Source organism: Cucurbita pepo, chromosome LG10 (assembly GCF_002806865.2).
Source record: "Cucurbita pepo subsp. pepo cultivar mu-cu-16 chromosome LG10, ASM280686v2, whole genome shotgun sequence".
Classification (NCBI taxonomy): domain Eukaryota; kingdom Viridiplantae; phylum Streptophyta; class Magnoliopsida; order Cucurbitales; family Cucurbitaceae; genus Cucurbita; species Cucurbita pepo.
This window is the reverse complement of record NC_036647.1, coordinates 9,604,274-9,624,750: the sequence shown is the minus strand read 5'-3', so window position 1 is coordinate 9,624,750 and position 20,477 is coordinate 9,604,274. Positions and strand designations below refer to the sequence as shown.

At 37.9% G+C, this 20,477-nt stretch overlaps 3 protein-coding genes across 8 annotated transcripts; 1 reads left to right on the top strand and 2 right to left on the bottom strand.

Moving 5' to 3' along the window:
* Nucleotides 1-138: 138 nt before the first annotated feature.
* Nucleotides 139-7,585, bottom strand: LOC111804487 (carbon catabolite repressor protein 4 homolog 1-like). 3 transcript variants are annotated; one of them, XM_023689314.1, is made up of 12 exons: nt 6,858-7,584; nt 3,737-4,490; nt 3,357-3,443; nt 3,137-3,220; nt 2,968-3,054; nt 2,762-2,848; nt 1,760-1,813; nt 1,577-1,668; nt 1,370-1,484; nt 1,107-1,254; nt 858-1,016; nt 139-421 (listed from the first exon to the last, which is right to left on the bottom strand). In XM_023689314.1, the coding sequence occupies exons 1-11, from the start codon at nt 7,013-7,015 to the stop codon at nt 871-873; spliced, it is 1,812 nt and encodes a 603-aa protein (XP_023545082.1). In that variant the 5' UTR covers nt 7,016-7,584; the 3' UTR covers nt 139-421; nt 858-870. The 3 variants fall into 3 exon arrangements, with proteins under 3 accessions (XP_023545082.1, XP_023545081.1, XP_023545083.1); XM_023689313.1 differs by having other exon boundaries at nt 349-426; XM_023689315.1 differs by lacking the exon at nt 139-421 and adding an exon at nt 500-510 and having other exon boundaries at nt 6,858-7,585.
* Nucleotides 7,586-10,619: 3,034 nt separating this feature from the next.
* LOC111804493 (farnesylcysteine lyase) lies at nt 10,620-16,371 on the top strand. The gene is made up of 5 exons (XM_023689320.1): nt 10,620-11,160; nt 11,247-11,420; nt 13,506-13,865; nt 13,975-14,150; nt 15,935-16,371. Exons 1-5 carry the CDS (start codon nt 10,642-10,644, stop codon nt 16,203-16,205), a joined length of 1,500 nt encoding a protein of 499 aa, XP_023545088.1. The 5' UTR covers nt 10,620-10,641; the 3' UTR covers nt 16,206-16,371.
* Nucleotides 16,372-17,027: 656 nt separating this feature from the next.
* LOC111804496 (upstream activation factor subunit UAF30) lies at nt 17,028-20,194 on the bottom strand. Of its 4 annotated transcripts, none has more exons than XM_023689324.1 (3): nt 20,047-20,194; nt 19,032-19,312; nt 17,028-17,335 (listed from the first exon to the last, which is right to left on the bottom strand). In XM_023689324.1, the coding sequence occupies exons 2-3, from the start codon at nt 19,203-19,205 to the stop codon at nt 17,207-17,209; spliced, it is 303 nt and encodes a 100-aa protein (XP_023545092.1). In that variant the 5' UTR covers nt 19,206-19,312; nt 20,047-20,194; the 3' UTR covers nt 17,028-17,206. The 4 variants fall into 4 exon arrangements, with proteins under 4 accessions (XP_023545092.1, XP_023545091.1, XP_023545093.1 ...); XM_023689323.1 differs by having other exon boundaries at nt 19,032-19,238; XM_023689325.1 differs by having other exon boundaries at nt 19,032-19,238; nt 20,070-20,194.
* Nucleotides 20,195-20,477: the final 283 nt, after the last annotated feature.

Here is a 20,477-nt window from a genome sequence, read left to right as displayed (position 1 = left end):
TTGCCAACAATGAAGCCCTAGACTTAACATTTAACAAATGTAGGAACCATACTTTAAAATTGTGTTCCCATTTCCAAGCATAAGAACACAGACATGTGAGAGATGAAAACAAAATAAAAGGAAAGGAAAAATGGTGTATATAGATTGAAAGACCATCATCATCATCATACACATCGTGGGACCAAAATAAATACATGAAGAAAGAGGAGAGAATGATGGCTTCAGATTTTGACATTGAGCCATTACACATCAGAGGCAAAGATTTGTTGGGAGTTACCAAATTTTCTTCCTCAATGAAAAAAAAAAAATCAAAATAGGAAAGAAACAGCATGCTGCCCAAATCTTATCCCTCCTTTGCAACAACACTTACATCGGTATCCAACATTATTTCATTGCATCTCTTCAATGAATGTCTCCACATCTATTCTACAAACAACCATTAATACAACAATTACCACACAAACCATTATAATCTCGTTTCACAAATACTTTTCATGACAATCTCCACATCTTATTCATGAACCAAGTAACTAAAAGCACAGGTTTGGATGGGAATTTTCATTGCATCTGTCTAGTGTTTTGTGTTAATCGCCACGTCTTATTAAGGTGACCGTTCTTTTTCGATACAAAAAGCTTAAACAACAAGTACTTCACCAATAACTTTAGGGGTCAGCTCAGTTCATGCTCATAACTAATGCAAAGTTTGTAGAAAGCTTAAACAACAAGTAGTACTAACACAATTAGCAGACAGAAGCCATCCACAGGACACAACTAGAACCCTCAAATTAGCTCAATAGGGAACTACTCTAAGTGAAGAAAAGAAGCAAAATTTTGAATATGGAGAAATATGGAGTTACCTGCATCGAAGTCTCAGCGTCTGATTCGAGGCTTGCAGCAGAACTGAGCGAGCAGGGCCACATGATCAGAAGACCACTCCGGCGAGGGAAGTGCCGTGTTTTTCCTCATGCTTTCCTCGTCCAGGAGCTCTAATAAAGACTCGACGGTTAAGGAGTCCACTGTAAACAAAAAGGAAGAGAAATGATGAAATAAATGGAAATTGTTTTTAGTGATGTATCAATACAAAAAAGGTGTCTAAAAGCTTTTACCAGTATAAAATATGTAGTCTAAGGTGCCAATGAAATCTCTAGTACAATTTGTAAACAAGGGTTCATTTGTTGTTGGGTCAAGTCTCTTCCTTTGCTTCTCTGATCCAATACCAGAACCCATTCTTGCGAAGGATGAATAAGCACTAACCTGTGTAAATGCAGCCCCAAGTTAACTTTTACTTGTTCTATCCTATTTAAATTATCTAAAAATAACTAAATAAATAAAAAGAGAGGGAGGGGAGAGGGGAGGAGAATAATAGTACCAGTTGAAGCTTATGAATCAGCTTGCTCGGTGGACGAAATAAATTGAGAGGATCGACTGCCAGATCTGGATGTGATGGTTCTACCTTCCCCAATGCAAGAAGCGAATGCGGGGCGCTGTAACATATTTCGGTAGTAAAATTGAGCAGTGAAAAACGATCGAAAAAGAGAACGTCAGCATTCTTAGAGCTTCAGTGCTGAAGACAAACCTTCCAGGAACAGAATTGAAATCCCCACATACTAACATTGGAATGTCAGCACTAACAGCTATTTTCTCCAGTCCTTTTAAAAGAGTAGACACCTGATTTCAAATAAATATTTAGAGAAAGAACTTTATAAATCTCTTTTTTTTTCTTTTTTTTTTTCGGTGGGTCGGGGATGCGGGGACGCACCTGCCACAGCTTGACATCTTTTAAATCCTGATGGTCATTAACATGAGTATTGGCCTGAACAGAAGATTCCACCAAAAAATGGTCAAATTCTGTTTGCAAGAGTGTCGAACAGTGGCATGATTTTATCAGTTAATCAAAGTTAAAAGATGATAAACCTCTATAAGAAATAAGCAGCCAGTAAAAAGTACTCTCCAAATTATTTGGTTAGTATAACAGGAAAAGGATAAAAATAAGCCACAGAAGAGAATCAAAAAATCTAGGTAGCCTAAAATGAGACTATCCAGGGATATAATAATGGTTTTTTCTTCATAATTGAGGATCGTATCGTTCTTTACAAGTCATGTATATCAGAAAGAAAGCTATCTAACCAGTTGTACCTAAAGGACTGACCTCTGCTTTCTAAGGGATGGCTGCCAATAACCAAAAGGAGAAGCTAGGACACTTCAAGTTAGGCAATTTATATCGAACACTCATATTGATAAGTAGGCATGAGTTCAATGGTAGTTCAACTTGAACAAATCGAACGCAATTCGACATTTCTTCGACATCAGTCAAACATTGTTTTAAGCTTACATGAAAAAGACCATTTAGGAAGCCTTGCAATTTCAAAGCGACGCCACTGAGATGTGTCTGGGTGTTTTTTTTTTCCAACAATAAAATGGACACTCACTTGAATTGAAGTGTTTGAATTTTTACTATCTACATAACATGTTTTTCAAATATTTTGATATATGTCACTATATCCTTGGAAATAAGTAAATGGTTTCTTCAACCTCATAATAATTTTATGGCTTCTGAACCACCAAGAATCATGCGAAGGCTACAAAGGGGACGACAAAGGCAACACCTTCCCATCATTAATAATCACGAGAAGGCTATAATTACAAAAGAATTTTCGCAACAAAATCAATTAATGAAGTGTTTTTTTCCCATAAGGTATACACTTCTTCAATCATCACCCGTTGTAAAGATCGATGAATAAAAGGCAAAAGTATATCTTACCACACACAGAAGCTGCCTTTTCCCCAGATTATCAGCTCCCTGATTGCCAAATTTTGCTTCAAGAACGACTATCAGTGCAACATTGTCCTAGGCATATAATGTAGTTAAGTTGATTATAGCTAGAACAAAAACAAAGTACACGAGAGAAGTAAAACGAGAATCACAAATTTAATTCATTGATCAACCTAGGAACAAGCAGTCTATACCTTAGCTAATCGGGTTAAAGTACTCTTCTTTTGTGCAGTGGGAATTTGAGCATCAGTCAACGACTGGGCAGCCTTATTAAACTCAACCTGAACGAAAGCATAAAGCTCTCTTAGATATAAAATAAACATAAAAATTGGAAACCATGCAGTTCGAAAAAGTTTTCAAAACCTCATATTTCTTGACATGCGCAAATCTGTCTCTACGGAAAAATGTTGCACAACCATCAATTGTTTGTGTGTTTCCGCTATAAACCTAAAAGACAACAATAAGGATCGTGAGAGGACCGAACAGAAAAGGAAAAAGAAGACAGATCATGCCCAAAAAAACAAAAGCCAAATGAGAAAAAGTAGGAAGCTAAAGGTAATAAAAAGAACAAGGACACAGAAACCTCATTTGTTTTTCTTTTGTACAGAGCTTGATAGCCATGTTTGTCAAGTTCGGGTGCAAAAAATGCCTCAAAATGATTGCTTTGAACCTGTAAAAAATATATATATACATATTTTAGCATAGGCAGCGTTCACGTAATCCCATCAGATCACTGCTCATTAGTTCTTAAAGACGGAGGCGATTCTAACAAGTTCCATGAAGTAAACCGTGAAAGCGATACACCACAAAAAGGGATGAAGACATAGGAATTTATCTCAATGGTTTCTTTTAAGAAACAATAGATTTTGCATTCCAACACAACATGAGAGAGTTGTCTTTTGAGTGCCAGTAAACAAAATCCACATGGTTTTGGAAAAACGCACCACGTATGTCCCATCATACCTCCTGAAGACAAACAATATCAGCATGATAGCCAACTATTTCTCGTAACAAATTCTGTCTGCGATATGCCCAGGAAAGAGCCCACGAAGGACAATAGCTGTATGATTCACTTGTTGCATACACATCAGCAAGAATGTTGTATGAAAGCACGGTGAAAGAACCAGAAGATGAAGCACGACCATTGGAGTCCAAATTCCCAATCACATCAACACCACTAACAGGGACTAAACAGCGTGGACTAGGGGATGGAGCTGGAATCACACGGGAAGTTAGTAAAGAGTTGACTGGTCCAGAGGGCAATTTTGTCTCTGCATCTATCACAACACACTCAAACTTGAGGACATGGCCAATATCTTCAGCTGATGGTGTGTATGTTTTAGATCGTCCAACTTCAAACCAAGTCTCACCACCACTCCTTTGTGTAGTGGATGAAGGATAAAAAGGAGTCGGACCGTTGGTCAAGCTAGTACTTGATACTGCACCAGAGAAGGTAGCACTGATCACTCCAGAACCTGGGTTATTGTAGCGTCCAAATAACTCATCGTCCTCAGTTACAGTATCATTCACAGCAGTAGTAGCACGATCATGCAGCACACGGTGATGCTGCCATGCATCCGCAAAACATTTAGTCGAGCAGTGATAACTTTTAGCAACAGGTATTTTCGCCTTAACACAGCCTATGCATTGCAAGGTTGCTTGCACAGAAGAATGTACACTACATACGGCTACGTTTCGATCACTTTGTACACGGTACCTGCAACAGAAAAAATGGAAGAACAAAATTAGTGAATATGTCAGAAACAGATAACTTCTTTCAATAGGAAACGACAAAAAACAAAAAAAAATAACGTACATACTAAAGAAGGGATAGTCTATTGAATTCAATCCCTTTTTCAATAAGAAATTTAATTGGAGAAAAATTAAGGATAAACAAACAACAAATTCATTTTGTAATGGGAGCCCATCAGTAAGCAAATCTTTTCTCACAAATCAATGTTTTATTTCTTAAATACATGTACGTATACATATAAATCAAAGCTTACTATGTTCACAGTTGGTGCCTATCACCAGACGTTTTTCCCTATTTATACAAGAACTAGAAAGAAAAATACATGAAACAGAATCAGAGAAAAAGGGATCCTTTGGCTTCTTGTATTTATCATTCATATATATATATAGGAAACAGTAAATAGATGAGATGGAATTACAAAAGGGGAATTCCAATCCAATGTATTAACAAACTTCTCTAATTGGCCATGAGATTAGTAAGACTATAATTACATAAAAGCAGGGCTCAATTTACACAGGTACTGGAGGTAAGAAAGTCTCTATAGCCTTGTTCCTTATCTGTTAAAATACAAGTTTCGTGCAAGCCATGTAGACCAAAGAACGTCCCTAGTGTGGACAGGGAGGGCAGTCTGCCGACCAAATTCACCAAATAGGAACTCCCAGAAGAATCTAGCTTGCTTGCACCAATAAAAAAAACAGATGTACTTGTGTTTCCTCTGCTGATTTGCACATGATACAGCACTTTGATGAGATGGAGACCAAGGAGATTGCTTCTGTAGCTTATCCTGTGTGTTGAGGCAAGCGTCGCTCAACTCCCAAATAAATAATTTTACCTAGATGTTTGCAGCCCAGGTCACCCTTTGAGAACAACGTACGGGATAGGGACTTGGGTGAGAAAGCTCTGTTTTTCTCAAAATTCCAGCTCAAAATGTCAGTAGAATCATTGATGTGAACAGTGGCAAGAGAGGGTGAGGTTGGCCCATTCCTTGATTTCCTCATCTTTTAATTTTCTCCAGGGATAAAAGTTCCAGGATTCCGAGGAGGAATTCTACATAACAGCAACAGAGCCTTTACCCTTCTGTGTGATGGCAAATAATGAAGGAAATTTGATTACATCCCCAATCCATAAGTCAGACCAAAAACCAGTGTTGCTGCCATTACCAATCCTGGAAGAGACGTGTGCATAAACAAACATGGATTGCCCTTTATCTCAATAAAAACATGGTTTTGTATACGCTTATGTTGGGTAGTGTTTTCGTATGCTCCTCTCAAAAACATTACTTAGAACATCCACAAAAAACCACAAACAGAAAGGTAGAAAAGGATTGTTCGGCCCAAGTCCTCAAGAATTGAGGATCCTACAAGGGTTTTTATTATTATTATTATTATTTTTATAGCAGCATGATTGGTAGGAAAGAACATAATAAATCTTCATTGGAAGCCAAACATTTTTTTCCGAATCACTTGTCCAAGAAGCTCCAATCTTCGTACTTGTCCAATCTCAATTGCCTAGTTTCTATGAGCACTTGGTTAGGAACAACACTATTTTTAGGAAAGTAAAAGTGAAAGAACAACACCAATCTAAAGCCCCATAACCAGTACAAGTTGCTCTCCACTAACCCAACTTAAGCCCCCTTAATCCTCTACTGAAGACACCTCAATGTACCGTATGAGTGTCATGCTCTTCAACTTTGAGGATACCACCAATGATCAATCAAAGGTCCCTCATCATATAACTCAAATCCTTATCTGTGAGGAAAAGGAAATGCCCCACATTTTTCCTATATAAAGGACCACTTTAACCATCATACCAAGAACACAGCATAACACAATCTCAATACCAATCTTGGCATCTGATCAATATTAATACGAAGAAGATATACAATCTGAATCTTTTTAAGCCTCAATGCTCTTCATTAGAAATTATCATAAGCTTTTGGAGCCTACCAAGACATAAGCTATCACAGAGATCCTAGTTTACCTATTAACGAGCTTCATAGTCTCATGTTAATCAAGAATGTTTTTAGTATTGAAGCATTCCCATATGGTTTTCAAGCTTCCAAGAAGTATTCAACCTTAATTTATAAAACGTCGTTTGATTATGAATGATAACATGGGCATAGCACAAGTCAAAACACTCGAAACCCAATCGTGGCAAAGCATGCAACCTACCAAATATGCTATGGACAAATATAAGAAAACTCTTGGGCAGCACCAAGCTGAAACCTCGATCGTGTGACCTAACGCCGCAGCAAACCAGCCTCCCAGCATACCAAAGACAAACCCAAAAGTAAAAAACCTTAAAAAAAAAATGATGTCGAATGGGGCTTACCATTTATACTTGAGAAAATAGCCATCGATCGGAGCCGATTCCGGCACATCATCAGTAGTGACGGTGGTATCCGGACGGCGGAGGAGCACGTAGGGCGTGAGTTCGCAACCTACAATGGGGATATCAGAAGGAAGGTGCACCCGTAGCACGATCAGCATACTTTATGGTTAATCACACGTCGCAACAGAATAACCCTATACACCAATTGATCAAATACAGAGATAAAGAGGCAGACACTTGGCGGATCTGCCATTAATACTTCTTCACACGAATACTCGCCAGCTTCGGGAGGCAAAATCAAACCCCTTAATCACCGAATTCAAGAAACTTACAGGCAGCCCAGGTTGCAAATCGCGAAACAACATCCGAATTCCAAACCTCGAAAGGCAATCGAGTGAAAATTTAGGAAGTTGGATTGGATTGGTGACGATTGAAGACCAAATTGTGTGCTGGAAATTAAAGGGTAAGGATAAATAGTAGAGAAAATTGGGGAAATGTATCGATTTTTAGGGTTTCACGGAGGAAGTAGAAGTAAAACTAAAATTCAGGTTCATATGTCGATTGAGAGAGGGAAATCGCCAAAAAAATTAATCTTTTCCCCCTTTTTGCAGCTCTTTACAATTTGAATTCACAGTTTTTCTTCAATCTCTTCTGCTTTGCATCTCTTTTAACAGATCTCCCATTTACAGGGAAAATTGCCAAAAATAAGCCCAGATTTCAGGAGGGTAAAGAGTTTAAGAGATGAGTTTTTGATTTATTGACTAGGTCGACTTATTAGAGGCAACAATGTTGGTTTAAATCTAGTCTCTTCCACTTTCATTTTAGTTTATTACTTGATTTCCATCTCAAAACTTTATGAACCCGAAATCGTTTTAAAGAATTTAGTGAATACGGTGTCACGTCACGATCATGCATGTCCAAGGCGTGTTGCCAATGGCCGCATGATAGATATCCTGGTCCGCATGATAGATATCCTGGTCTTGTTTGTCCAGGACGTGTTGTCTATGGTTGCATGTCTATTATACTTTCATCCTAGACAGGTCTTCATCTACACCTGCATGTGCTAAAATGCCCCAAAATGTACTATATAAGATATGACTAGTTAATATTTTAATAAAAATGAAAGGGCTAAAATGGTCATTTTAATAAAGTATACGATCAAAACGTACGACCGAAAAATCACTCCTCTATCGTAACTGGCTCATATGGGGGACCTGACAAGCGTGTTCGATGGGCTGGTATACGTATAGGAATTCACCCCAAAACAAATTATGCAATCTAATTGTGCTCGACTTCGCACCATTTCAGTTTCGGTACTGAACTAAATATTGAAGCGTGTTACGTAAAATACTCATTGGTGTGAGGTTTCTGTTTTGCAGGTCAACTCAACCATAAAAATTAACTCACTTGCTTGACTGGAATCACGAATCAATGTGTATTTTCTCCATTACATCGAGTTACTGATATCATACATGGCTCAAAGACATGACCTATCTAGAAAAGATGAACTCGAGAACTAGGATCCCCTCAACCCACAAATAGGAACTCAAACTGGCTAAGAAAGACTCGACTACGAATAGGAAGCCCTCTTTCATGGCATAGATGATGGTCTATAACGACCCAGATCCACCACTAGCAGATATGTCCTCTATGGGCTTCCCCTCAAGGCTTTAAAACGCGTTTGCTAGGGAAAGGTTTCCACACCCTTGTAAAGGGCCGTTTGTTCTCCTCATCAACAAATGTGGGACATCACAATCCACCCCTTTTGGGGCCAGCGTTCTCGCTGGCACTCACTCCTTTCTCCAATCAACGTGGGACCGCCACCAAATCCACCCTCCTTTGGGGCCCAGCGTCCTTACTGGCACACCGTCTCGTGTCTACCCCCTTTTGGGGAACAGCGAGAAGGCTAGCACATCGTCCAGTGTCTAACTTTGATACCATTTGTAACGACCCAGATCCACCGCTAGCAGATATTGTCCTCTTTGGGCTTTCCCTTTAGGGCTTCCCTTCAAGACTTTAAAATGCGTTTGCTAGGGGAAGGTTTCCACACCCTTGTAAAGGGTCTTTTATTCTCCTCCCCAACCAATGTGGGACATCACATGGTTGCATTCTAGGCTGCAATGTGTGAGTTCATGGGAAGCAAGGAGGCTATGACACATATAATGAATTGAGCCTTACTAACAACTCCATCCCCCACGACTCGAGAAAGGGAAAGGCAAATATGCGAGGCAGTTAGACTCACGATTGGTAGGGCCAATTTCAATGAATGAACTAGTGGAGACCAATGAAAGTCATAATAATTGCGACCCTCAACCTTCACGAAAGGGAAAAGGGAGGGTGTTAGACCACCGACAAAGGAAATTTTAGGAACAATTGTGCACAACTACGAATCTATTGTCCACGTTCTCGTCCAGGTTAAAACAACCTGAAATCTACACCACAACGAACACTTTGATCCACCAACTGGTTGAGCTCCAAAAGCATGATTGAAAAAAGTACTAAAAGTTCCATGAAGATCACGATCATGACACGACCATGACACGACATACTATATTGACCTTAAATATCATAACGATATATTGATTCATCTAGGTTAAGAAAGCTTATGATCCCCTTAATCGACACTGAGAGAAGGAAGCATCCATGTGACCAAGACACTCGAGTTCGTGTTCTTCTTGTGACTCACGAGGACAAAGCTGTAATCAAACCTATGGTGGCAATCCACGGCCTAAACGTTGACCCCAGTTCCAAACCAAGTCTATAAAAGAGGCATACGATGGACGCATTTGAGAAATTTCACTGCCACTGCCACAGTTGACTAGTTGTTTTGAGTAAGCTTCATACAAGAGTCGTAATTTCAGGAATGACTCTCTAACGTTGTCCTCGTAAATAAGCCTAACGGGAAGCAATACACGTGCATCTATTACCTTGGCTCAATTGATTGGTTGATGCCACAACTGGGCATGAGTTACTTACTTTTGTGGATACAATCACATCAAGATGCACACGTGCTTGACAAGAGCTTATGTAACAACCTAGTTTTCGAGGTTTCCTATAACTTCACGACGTTAGAGATCTAAGGGTCCCCTACAGCTTCACGACTCCTAAATGCTTCCACCAATGACTGCTACCCTCACGACTCCTACCTACTCGGTAAATAACCTGCTTTTATGATCTGTCAATTCAATGTTCTTTGTCAATCTAGTCGTATCAGACTTCTTCATGCATTTGAACCTTGTCACTCCAAATTTAGAGGTGTACTTCACCTCTCGAGATTACTTGGGATAGGTACACTTCGTCAGTTGGTTACTCATCTCATTGGTCCGTCTAAGTCTTTATGGAGTTTGCATAGAAGACAGGGGGCTGCCCTCCTTTAATCTCGAGGACTAGGGTTAATCTAATAGGTATTGATTTGGTTTCTCTATGATCTCCCTACGAAGTACTCTTCTCGGCTCCCTCAATAGTGCAATGTAGGCTCTCGACAACGTTTTTCGTAAGTTATACATTAGGTAACTTAATTGTTACATTACAATACTTCATTACCAATCACATATTTTATAAGTCAACTTATATGTTATGTTAAAGTAAGAACCCGAGCATAGCTTAGTTGACTTAGACATATATTTTCAATCTAAAAGTCAAAGGTAAATAAATTAAAAACAAATTTTAAATATCTAATTTGACTTTTTTTTTTTTTAATTGAAATTTTTTTTTAAAAATCCCAACAAAAATTTGTTATAAATTTCATCGGAAGTGCTTCCTTAAAGCTCCCCCCACAGGAAAAATGATGATGGTGCGTTGGTCAATCATTGTACCGCTGTTCCTCTTCTTCCTCAGTGTCCCTCCGGCGATTGCACAACAGCCGCCGCCCACTGTATGTATTATTGGCAGTGGTATCGGCGGCTCCTCCTTGGCTCACTTTCTCCGGCAATATGCTCCTTCGTACAACGCCTCTGTCGATTTCAACATTCGGATATTCGAGCGCCACAACATCGTCGGCGGTCGGATGGCCACTGTCAACGTCGCCGGAGATACATTCGAGGCCGGAGCGTCCATTTTGCATCCCAAGAATCTTCATGCTTTGAGATTCACTAAGCTACTCAATCTTACCGTCAAGAAACCCTCCTCTTCCGATTCGTTCTCTCTCGGCATTTGGGACGGCCGTAAGTTCGTCTTCAGAACCCTCAAGAGCGGCCTCACCTCCATGTTTCCTTATCTGGATAAGATCGTGGAGCTATGGAATCAGGTCGTCATGTTCATCCGATATGGCTTCTCGCTTCTCAGAATGGAGAAATTTGTTGAGGTTTTTTATCATTTTCTTCGTTGATTTGATCTGGTTCTCTAAAACGCCCTAGCGTTGATTCTATTCTTGATGAATTGATGATGCAGAGTGCTGTGGAAAAATTCTCGAAGTACTACGAAGGCTTTGAATCTAGGCCTGTCTTCGAGACTGTAAATGATATGCTCAATTGGTCTGGTTTGTACAATCTCACCACTCGAACTTTGTATGAGGAATTAATTGATGCTCGGTTGTCTCGCTTGCTAATACAAGAGCTTGTCACTGTAAGAACTTTTGACTTTCGTTTCTTTTTCATTCTTTTTGTTCATTATTTATGGTGATTTGTTGCTTTTGGGGATTGGGGAGGTTTCTTTGTTTTGCTGGATGTAAGTTACATCCCTGAATCTGAAAAAGACAGACAGGTATTATCAAACGTGTTAAAGCTGTTATCTGTTGGTGTGAGTTACTGACATTTCTGAGTGAGATTTGAGTTGAAACAAAGGAAGTTTGTTGATTTTATTTAGATGTGGAAAGAAAGATCGGCTGTTTAAAAGGCTAGGAGATGAAACTGTACGTATTTCCAAGACTTTGTATGAATGCCCCAAATCAAAATCAGGGGTAGGATGTAGAACTGTTTTAAAGATGTCATGTTTTTGAGATCTAGATCTGGCATACCGTAAAAATAGATAGAACTTTCATGGCAAATTCTGATCCACAAACTTTTGAAGTCAAAACCTCTGACAATCTGTTTCTATGGATGAATTAGACAATCCTTTTATTCCCTACTAACTTGGTTTTGATTAGAGATTTAGTATTTGTCACCATGGTGATATAGTTCTAGTATAGTATAACATAGCTCAGATTTGCTTACAATTTTTGTTAGTTAGTGAGATTTTTTTAAGGGTCAATGCACCTTTGGAAAGATTCAAAGTGCTGTAGAAGGTGGTCTCCCTTTCTCGCGAACGAACCACACTCCTTCATATACATTAGGAGTCCATTGAGGAATGAAAGCGAAAACAAAGAAGTTCCTAGTTCAGGTAATGGAATTGTGAGACCAATATAATGGGCAGCCCTAAAACGGATCAGAGAAGAGTGGGGAACCTCTTGCTGGTTTTTGGATGGAACCTTTCAGAATGGAGATACCGTTTGTGATCCATGGATCTCCGATTGGGAAACTATCATGGCAGAGGTAAAAGGGAATGAGGAGGCAAGCCCATTTTCAAATTTTCATGGTGTTTGATTTGGTGATCAAAAGTGACATTGAGATTCTAAACGTACGTGTACTTTTGAAGTTCTTTTATTTGGAGTCACTTAATTGGGTGCATGTTTAGTTGTGATTTTAAAATCATAACAGTTTTGAAATGTTTAAAATAATTTCAAAACATGTCTTTAATCATTCAAATTTCATTTTGATAGCATGAAAATGACATTTAAAAATGTAAAACCAAGCTTTAAACTGAGCTAACATGATTAAAAGTATGTTTCAGAATGATTCTGAACGTAAAAAAGTGATTTTAACCATTTCAAAATCACTCCCAAACATACTATTCATGCTCTCTTACTAGTGCTTAGAGAAGAAGTGCCTACTTATAAGCATTTTCCCAAAAGCCATCTCAAAGTTACTCAAGGTTAGAAAAAGCACCAAACTATTATGGTGTCAGTAGTAATATGATCACATCACTTTTGATAGAATATCGAGTATATCTAAGAATATATTTATTCATAGGTTTTTGTCAATTTCAAAACTTGGCATTGTTGATACCAAATACTTTCATTGTTCATTCAACCTTTGATGTAGAGTACAAATACTTCTATCATTTATTTTGCTCCATGTAACTAGTTATTCACATGTCACACAAATCAAGTTAGAAGCATTGATGAACATGGCTCGCTGGAAAGAATTATTCCATCTCTGTATTTGTTTCTTAAAGTTTACCATCTTTAGACTGCTTAAAACGTAAAAGTTATGTTGATTTCTCGTTTACTAATTCAAGCTCAAATATCATTAAATTTAGAGGTGCAGAATGTGGAAATATATATACATATATTTTGTTCTTATAGAGCAAGTGGTTATGAAGTTGATAATTTCTGCTTCCTAGCCCATTCTCAAGTATTGTATTATTTTTTGCCAATTTTTAATTTTAATTATAATATTTTCTTGGATCTCAGCTTACTATATTTCTTAATCAATTACCTAATGGTATAAAACTCGAACCGTGGTTTAACTTTTAAACGATGTAGGCTTGTTACTCGAGATTGTTTTTGCCCTTGCCCCCTCCATTTTAGAGATGTACACCTTTTTTTTTTTTTTCATTCGATGCAACAATTTATGGAACTTTAGAAAAAATGTCATTGGTTGATCTGTGCAGGTTATCACAAGAATTAACTACGGTCAAAGTGTCTCTATTAGTGGACTTGCTGGGGCAGTTTCGTTGGCAGGATCAGGCGGAGGGTTGTGGGCAGTTGAAGGTGGTAACTGGCAGATAGCTGCTAGACTAATAAATCATTCAGATAGCACATTACATTTGCAAGAGGAAATCGAGTCCATCTCTTACCTAGGTGAATATTATGAGGTTAAATCTAACAAGGGAAACAGTTATTCCTGTGAAATTACTGTAGTAGCTACTCCTCTAGATGAACAGAACATTCAGTTTACACCTCCGATTATAATTCCTAAGAGAGAACTGCAGCATACTCATACAACATTTGTCAGGGGCCTCTTAAATCCTGTGAGTGTACTTGAGGCTTTGAATGGTTCTATAGTTTCTAATTGTTTATATTCATTCTTTTCAAGTTCTCTGACGTCTTGTTTCTTTTGATTCTCTTTTATGCGCAAAGGGGTACTTCGGCTTGAAAGCTTCATCAAAAATTCCAAAGTTGGTGGGTACAACAGAAACTGAGGATGTTCAATTTTCGAGTATTTCTGTTCTTAAGCAACATGATGATAACGATATGACTTACAAGATATTCTCTCGTAAACCAATGGAAGATACCCTACTGGATAAGATCTTCAGGTAAATCTAAATGACTGTTAATTTTGTATGGTTTTTGATTCAAGCCTTTACATGCGCTATCGTATCATCTTCGAGAAACTTTATGCAAGTTTTGGAGTGGTGGTTTAGGGAAAATATGGTTAGTATAGGTTGATTCTTTCAAAAGAATAAGCTAGATGCTTAGATTTCTAAAACATGAATGTAGCAGTCCAAGGCCACCGCTACTAGATATTGTCCTCTTTTTCTCTTTCGGGCTTCTCTTCAAGGTTTTTAAAACGCATTTGCTAGGGAGAGGTTTCTACACCCTTATAAAGAACGTTTCATTTCCCTTTCCAACCGATGTGGGATCTTACAATCCACCCCCTTCGGGACCCAGCATCCTCGCTGGCACTTCTTACCTTCTCCAATTGATGTGGGACCCCCCAACCCCCTTCGGGGTCTAGCGTCCTTGCTGGCACACCACCTCGTGTCCATCCCCCTCGGGGCTCAACCTCCTCGCTGGCACATGGCCCGATGTTTGTCTCTCATACCATTTATAACAGTCCAAGGTCACCGCTAGCAAATATTATCCTTTTTGAGCTTTCCCTTTCGAGTTTTTTTGCAAGGTTTTTAAAACGCCTCTACTAGGGAGAGGTTTCCATACTTTAGAGAATGTTTCGTTCCCCTCTCCAACCGATGTGGGATCTCACAATGGACCATGTAGTTCAAAGTACATGCAATTTTCTTGATTAGAAGCATGAATTATATGTGTGCATGTCATTTTTAATATTTTTTTTAATTAGATACATGAATGGTATGTATGCATGTACTTCTGCGTATATATATATACATACACAAGCATACAAACACATACATACACGCGTATATTATTTTAGCTTCTTGACTATCTTTTAGAGTTGAGTATATAATATTAAAGTCATCGTCCTTTCTTTTAGTTCAACAAACATGAATATGAAGATTTGAGCTTTTAACCTTGAAAATATAAGTGTCTTAATGACTGAGCTATGCTCGAAAGTTAAGATATTCGGTTGTAACAAAATAGGCTTCTCTTCAAATTTGTGAGATTTGAAGTTTATATTATATTGCTTGAGGGCCATCAATATTTCCGATACAATGTTATAAAAGATGTCAACCAAAGTTCCATCTTTCATTCTTATGCTCATGGTAGAAAGAAGAAACGCCTCATTTTGGGAATCGCAAACATGAATATGAAGATTTGAGCTTTTAACCTTGAAAATATAAGTGTCTTAATAACTGAGCTATGCTCGAAAGTTAAGATATTCGGTTGTAACAAAATAGGCTTCTCTTCAAATTTGTGAGATTTGAAGTTTATATTATATTGCTTGAGGGCCATCAATATTTCCGATACAATGTTATAAAAGATGTCAACCAAAGTTCCATCTTTCATTCTTATGCTCATGGTAGAAAGAAGAAACGCCTCATTTTGGGAATCGGAAATGAACATGGAGTTAGCTTATTAGTGGAAGAGAGCCGCCCTTGAGGAACTTTTAACCTTTTCCCGTAAGCTGTACACTAAGGAGGCTCTTCTCTAAAGCCAGCTAGATTTTAAGTCTATTCTTATTAGAAATTTAGTTAAATTATAAGGTTTTAAAATTTTAAGTTGGTATCTAATAGGTTAAATTTTAGAACTATCCAAATTAATAGTTTTTAGACTTATTAGACACTTTTTAAAGCTTAAAAACCAAAGTTCCGAACTAAATATGTAGTTTAGACTAGAAATTTTCATACCATTCTTCCTCCCATCATATGTCTGCCTTCTCACATTACTTGTTGTTGGTTGTCAGTGTAAGAAATGAGACCATTCGGATAGATTGGGCTGCATATCCCCACTTCAAAGCTCCTGAAGTATTCGCACCTTTTATTTTGGATGGTCGGCATTTGTACTATGTGAATGCTTTTGAGAATGCAGCCAGTACCATGGAGACCAGTGCTGTTGCAGCTGAGAACATTGCACGACTCGTTCTATCCAGATTTTTTGGAAAGGTCGGCCCCGATTTGTTACATCTCAACCTTAATTCCGATCGAGATGCTTCGACTTTACATGTGGATCTTTGAATTCCCATTTCTCTGTTTGAGATTGTGATATCATGTAACATGTCATGTACATTATCAGGTTTTTGTTATGGTGAAGATAAATAAACCCAAACTCTTGTTTTTTTTCTTCCTGTAGAAGTATTGAACAAATAAAATTTATATCACCGTGAAGATATTATACGCTTAATTTGGTTCAATACCTAAGAAATTCTGTCCATTTGAATTTGTAGGCGATGTTTGTATGTAAGAAAAAAAAAAAAAAAAAAAAAAAAAAAAAAAAAAAAAAAAAAAAAAAAAAAAAAAAAAAAAAAAANAAAAAAAAAAAGAAGCTGATTTCAACAGGAGACAACCCAGGTCCGATCTAAACCTCTTAAAGGCTTCATCCAAATAAAAGGGGAATTGGTCTAGCGTCGATTAAAAAAAAAACAAACGGATTTCTTTTGTGTAATTAACCATTACTTTTTCTTTTAGAAAGAAATGAAATTATGTTAATTCATGGTTAAAGGATCCTATCCATCGCATATAGGCTTTAAGGACATCGTGACATAACCGTCGAGGTGAAGTAGGAACCTAAAAGATCAAGTTATTTTATTATTTTTCACATATAGACTCTCTTCCATTTTCTTACAATAAGAGTTTTGAATCAAGCTTCATCATATTTGTATAAAAGTTCCTAAAACTTCTAGGTTACTTGAGAACAAAGTGCGAGAACTTGGGTAAGGAAGGAAACATTTCTTATAAGAGTATAGAAACCTCTTCCTAGTAGACGCGTTTTAAAACTTTGAAGGGACGCTCAGAAGGGAAAATCCAAAGAGGACAATATTTGTTAGCAGTGGACTTGAGTTGTTACAACTTGATAAAATAAAACGAGTAACAAAGCATAAGGCATGAGGTACAAGAAGAGTCAAATAAATTTATGATCTTATATATAAAAGAAACCTAGAAGGAGATTCATACAAAATTGAGGCTAAACATTGAAGAGGTCATTCTGGATGTGGCAGAGGTTAAACTGGAAGCATAACTCACTTGGGGTTCTTGGGAAAATGTAATTTAATCAGCGCGGGAAGTTCGGCTAGCTCAATCTTGGACTTGCCTAGCAATATACTCTTTAACTTCTCATCACAAATGACCACATTCTTGTTGGTTGGATCCTGGACAAAGGTACATACCCAGAAACATATTTTTAACATTTAGAAAAAGAAGTGCTACTTCATTCAAGTTTCAAGTACTTCTAGCTTCCCAAAATCATAATACATGACCATAGAACAATAATAACGTGTAATGCAAATGTTATGAACCATGACTCTTCACAATGGTATGATATTGTCCACTTTGAGCATAAGCTCTCGTCGCTTTGCTTTTGGTTTCCCCCAAAAGGCCTCGTACCAATGGAGATGTATTCCTTACTTGTAACTCATGATCAACTAAAAGTTATTGAGTTTACAAGTAAAATCAAGCATCATTCTCTTTTGGGGTGGTAGTGGATGTGCTTAACGGACTTATTTTGAGAGGCATGGATAAAGGTTTAGCAGAAGGGTTGTTTGTTGGGAGAGACAAAAATCATCCATCTTACTCATTTACAGTTTATAATACTATTTCCTTATGCTTAAGGAGGAGTCCTTTGTGGGCCTTAATAGAATTTGATAGGTAAAATAAGACGAAATTTTTGTTAGTTGGTATTAGCATTGAGTCAGTAAAGCTTGAAAGATGGGTTTGGTGGGTTATGAGCTCCTCTATGTTGCCTATGACCTAGTAGTTAAGTCTTCCCTGGGGTAATAAATCAAGATCACATTTCTTCTGTGACCCTGTGGTTGAACAATATGAATCGGAGTTTGAAGAAGGGGGAGGAGGAGTCCTCGACCTGCAACAGATAAAGGAGGATTTATTCAATCACATAGTTTGAGCTCCTAGAATATGGTCCCCTGGGGCTTTTAAGAGGAAGAGCTTCAAGAGAATGATTCGGAGTTCTTCTAGAGTGGAACCGTACAGTACCAAGCACAAGATAGAACTTCCAACGAACAAGGTTTTTTTTTTTTTTGAAGAAGCCAATTCATTTGGGATCTCTTCTTTGATAAGAATCCCACCGGAGTAGTTAATATTATTTGGGTGAATTGTTGGGGGGATTTGTTACAAATCCAGTGAGTGGTAAACGATGAAGGTAGAGAACTGTTCAGATGGTTTAGGCTCGAGTGTGTATATTCAAATCTAGGAACGTTCCAAGTACCTCGAATACTTGAGTATCTTGTAGCTCTTCTATACAGTTTCAAAGTATACGTGGCGTTCCAAGGACCAAGGACTGTCACGTATACTTAAGAACCTAGATTATGTCATGTACATCAGGTTCTCATAATCTAGTTTCAAAGTATACATGAAGTGACGTTCCAAGGACTGTCACATATTTGATTATTCAAATCTAGGGACGTTCCAAGGACCAAGGACTGTCACGTATACTTGAGAACCTAGATTATGTCATGTACATCAGGTTCTCATAATCTACGTTCCAAGGACCGTCATGTATTTGATTATTCAAATCTAGGGACGTTCCAAGGACCTTGACCCTCCATCAGGTTGTCATAACTTCCATTTCAAGATATTCTTTATCATCCTGATTATTCAGATTCATGACCTTTCTTCTCCTCTTTGATTACTCTTTTCCTTTCGTTCCTTACCCTCGTGCCCATTTTACGCCATACTTCAACCAGAATACAATATAGAATCTATGAAAACTATTTTGAAAGTAGATTTAACAAGGGAACTCTCTGTTATAGGTTGATAGCAGTATAAACAATATGCATCGAAAACTATATATATAAAAAAAAGGCCATAATTGGAGACAAAGAATAGAACCTGAAGATTATTGGTTTTGATATATGACCACACATACTTGAAACAGCCGAGACGAGAAATTTGGGACTGTCCCACAAACTCCCTGAGAGTTGAAGGAAGGTTTACGAGATCAATCAAGCTAGCAAGCTTCTTCGGGTTATCTGTAATGGCCGTCTTCATCCGTTGCGGCAGCATTTTTTCTGCACAACTAGTTCGCTTCCACCTCCACTGGAAAAACACATAAAAACTGTTTACTCGGAAGATGAAACGAAGCTTTGGAAATATGAAAAACACAGAAAGTCCTGCAAATTGAGGCGCGATAAGCTCATTCAATAACCAAAACCTCCTAAGCAAAATCTGAGCATCGGTTCAAGGGAATTTTATCAAACATCTTATGTGCAATAGATTTTCAATCACAGAGAGTGAAACAGAACACGAAATTTCTCGGGAAATCAAGAGAAATGAAGTACAGCGAGTTCAAATCAAGAAAGCCAGTTCAGAGAATGAAAAAAGTAGAAGCAAGGAAATCACAGAAAGTCCTGCAAATTGAGGCGCAATAAGCTCATTCAATAACCAAAACCTCCCAAACAAAATCTGAGCATCGATTCAAGGGAATTTTATCAAACATCTTATGTGCAATAGATTTTCAATCACAGAGAGTGAAACAGAACACGAAATTTCTCGGGAAATCAAGAGAAATGAAGTACAGCGAGTTCAAATCAAGAAAGCCAGTTCAGAGAATGAAAAAAGTAGAAGCAAGGAAATCACAGAAAGTCCTGCAAATTGAGGCGCAATAAGCTCATTCAATAACCAAAACCTCCCAAACAAAATCTGAGCATCGATTCAAGGGAATTTTATCAAACATCTTATGTGCAATAGATTTTCAATCACAGAGAGTGAAACAGAACACGAAATTTCTCGGGAAATCAAGAGAAAAGAAGTCCCGCGAGTTCAAATCAAGAAACCCAGTTCAGATAATGAAAAAATCAAGAAGCAAGGAAATCGAGTTCATGGAATAGATAGCTTTAATTCGCACCTGGGAAAAGGGAGAAGAAAAACCTCTAGAAATTGGAAAGAATTGACAGAAAATACAGCGGCTAAAGCGAATTAGGGTCGGATCACCAAGGGGAAGGAGAACTTGGAGCCCTTGAATTTGTTTGCCAAGTGCATAGATTTTGAGTTGTTTAAATGCCAAAAGTAATTTGGAAAAAATGAAGATTTTTATTTTTTTTTATAAAAAAATTGTAAGGACCAAACAACAAGATCTATAAAGTCGATAGCGGGAACGTATTAGAGCTACACGACTATAGGATGATTGCTACATCGTGTATGGTCGTTTCCTTTGTATTTTAAAGCTCGTTTTGTAAAAGGAGTCTATAATCCTGGTCTATACGTGATTGTCCGTGATTCGAAATATCGAAGAACGGGCTGTTACAACCCTAATATTCAATTTTATCATGACTTCTT

Excerpts from the sequence above, each read along its gene's own strand:
- LOC111804487 (XM_023689315.1), bottom strand. The coding sequence starts at position 7,015 with ATGCTGATCGTGCTACGGGTGCACCTTCCTTCTGATATCCCCATTGTA. Across the intron at positions 3,221-3,356 it reads ACAAAAGAAAAACAAATGAG|GTTTATAGCGGAAACACACA; the intron begins GTTTCTGTGTCC and ends GTTGTCTTTTAG. Across the intron at positions 3,055-3,136 it reads CGCATGTCAAGAAATATGAG|GTTGAGTTTAATAAGGCTGC; the intron begins GTTTTGAAAACT and ends GCTTTCGTTCAG.
- LOC111804493 (XM_023689320.1), top strand. The coding sequence starts at position 10,642 with ATGATGATGGTGCGTTGGTCAATCATTGTACCGCTGTTCCTCTTCTTC. Across the intron at positions 13,866-13,974 it reads TCAGGGGCCTCTTAAATCCT|GGGTACTTCGGCTTGAAAGC; the intron begins GTGAGTGTACTT and ends TTATGCGCAAAG. Across the intron at positions 14,151-15,934 it reads CTACTGGATAAGATCTTCAG|TGTAAGAAATGAGACCATTC; the intron begins GTAAATCTAAAT and ends GTTGGTTGTCAG.
- LOC111804496 (XM_023689324.1), bottom strand. The coding sequence starts at position 19,205 with ATGCTGCCGCAACGGATGAAGACGGCCATTACAGATAACCCGAAGAAG. Across the intron at positions 17,336-19,031 it reads TCAAAACCAATAATCTTCAG|GATCCAACCAACAAGAATGT; the intron begins GTTCTATTCTTT and ends ACCTTTGTCCAG.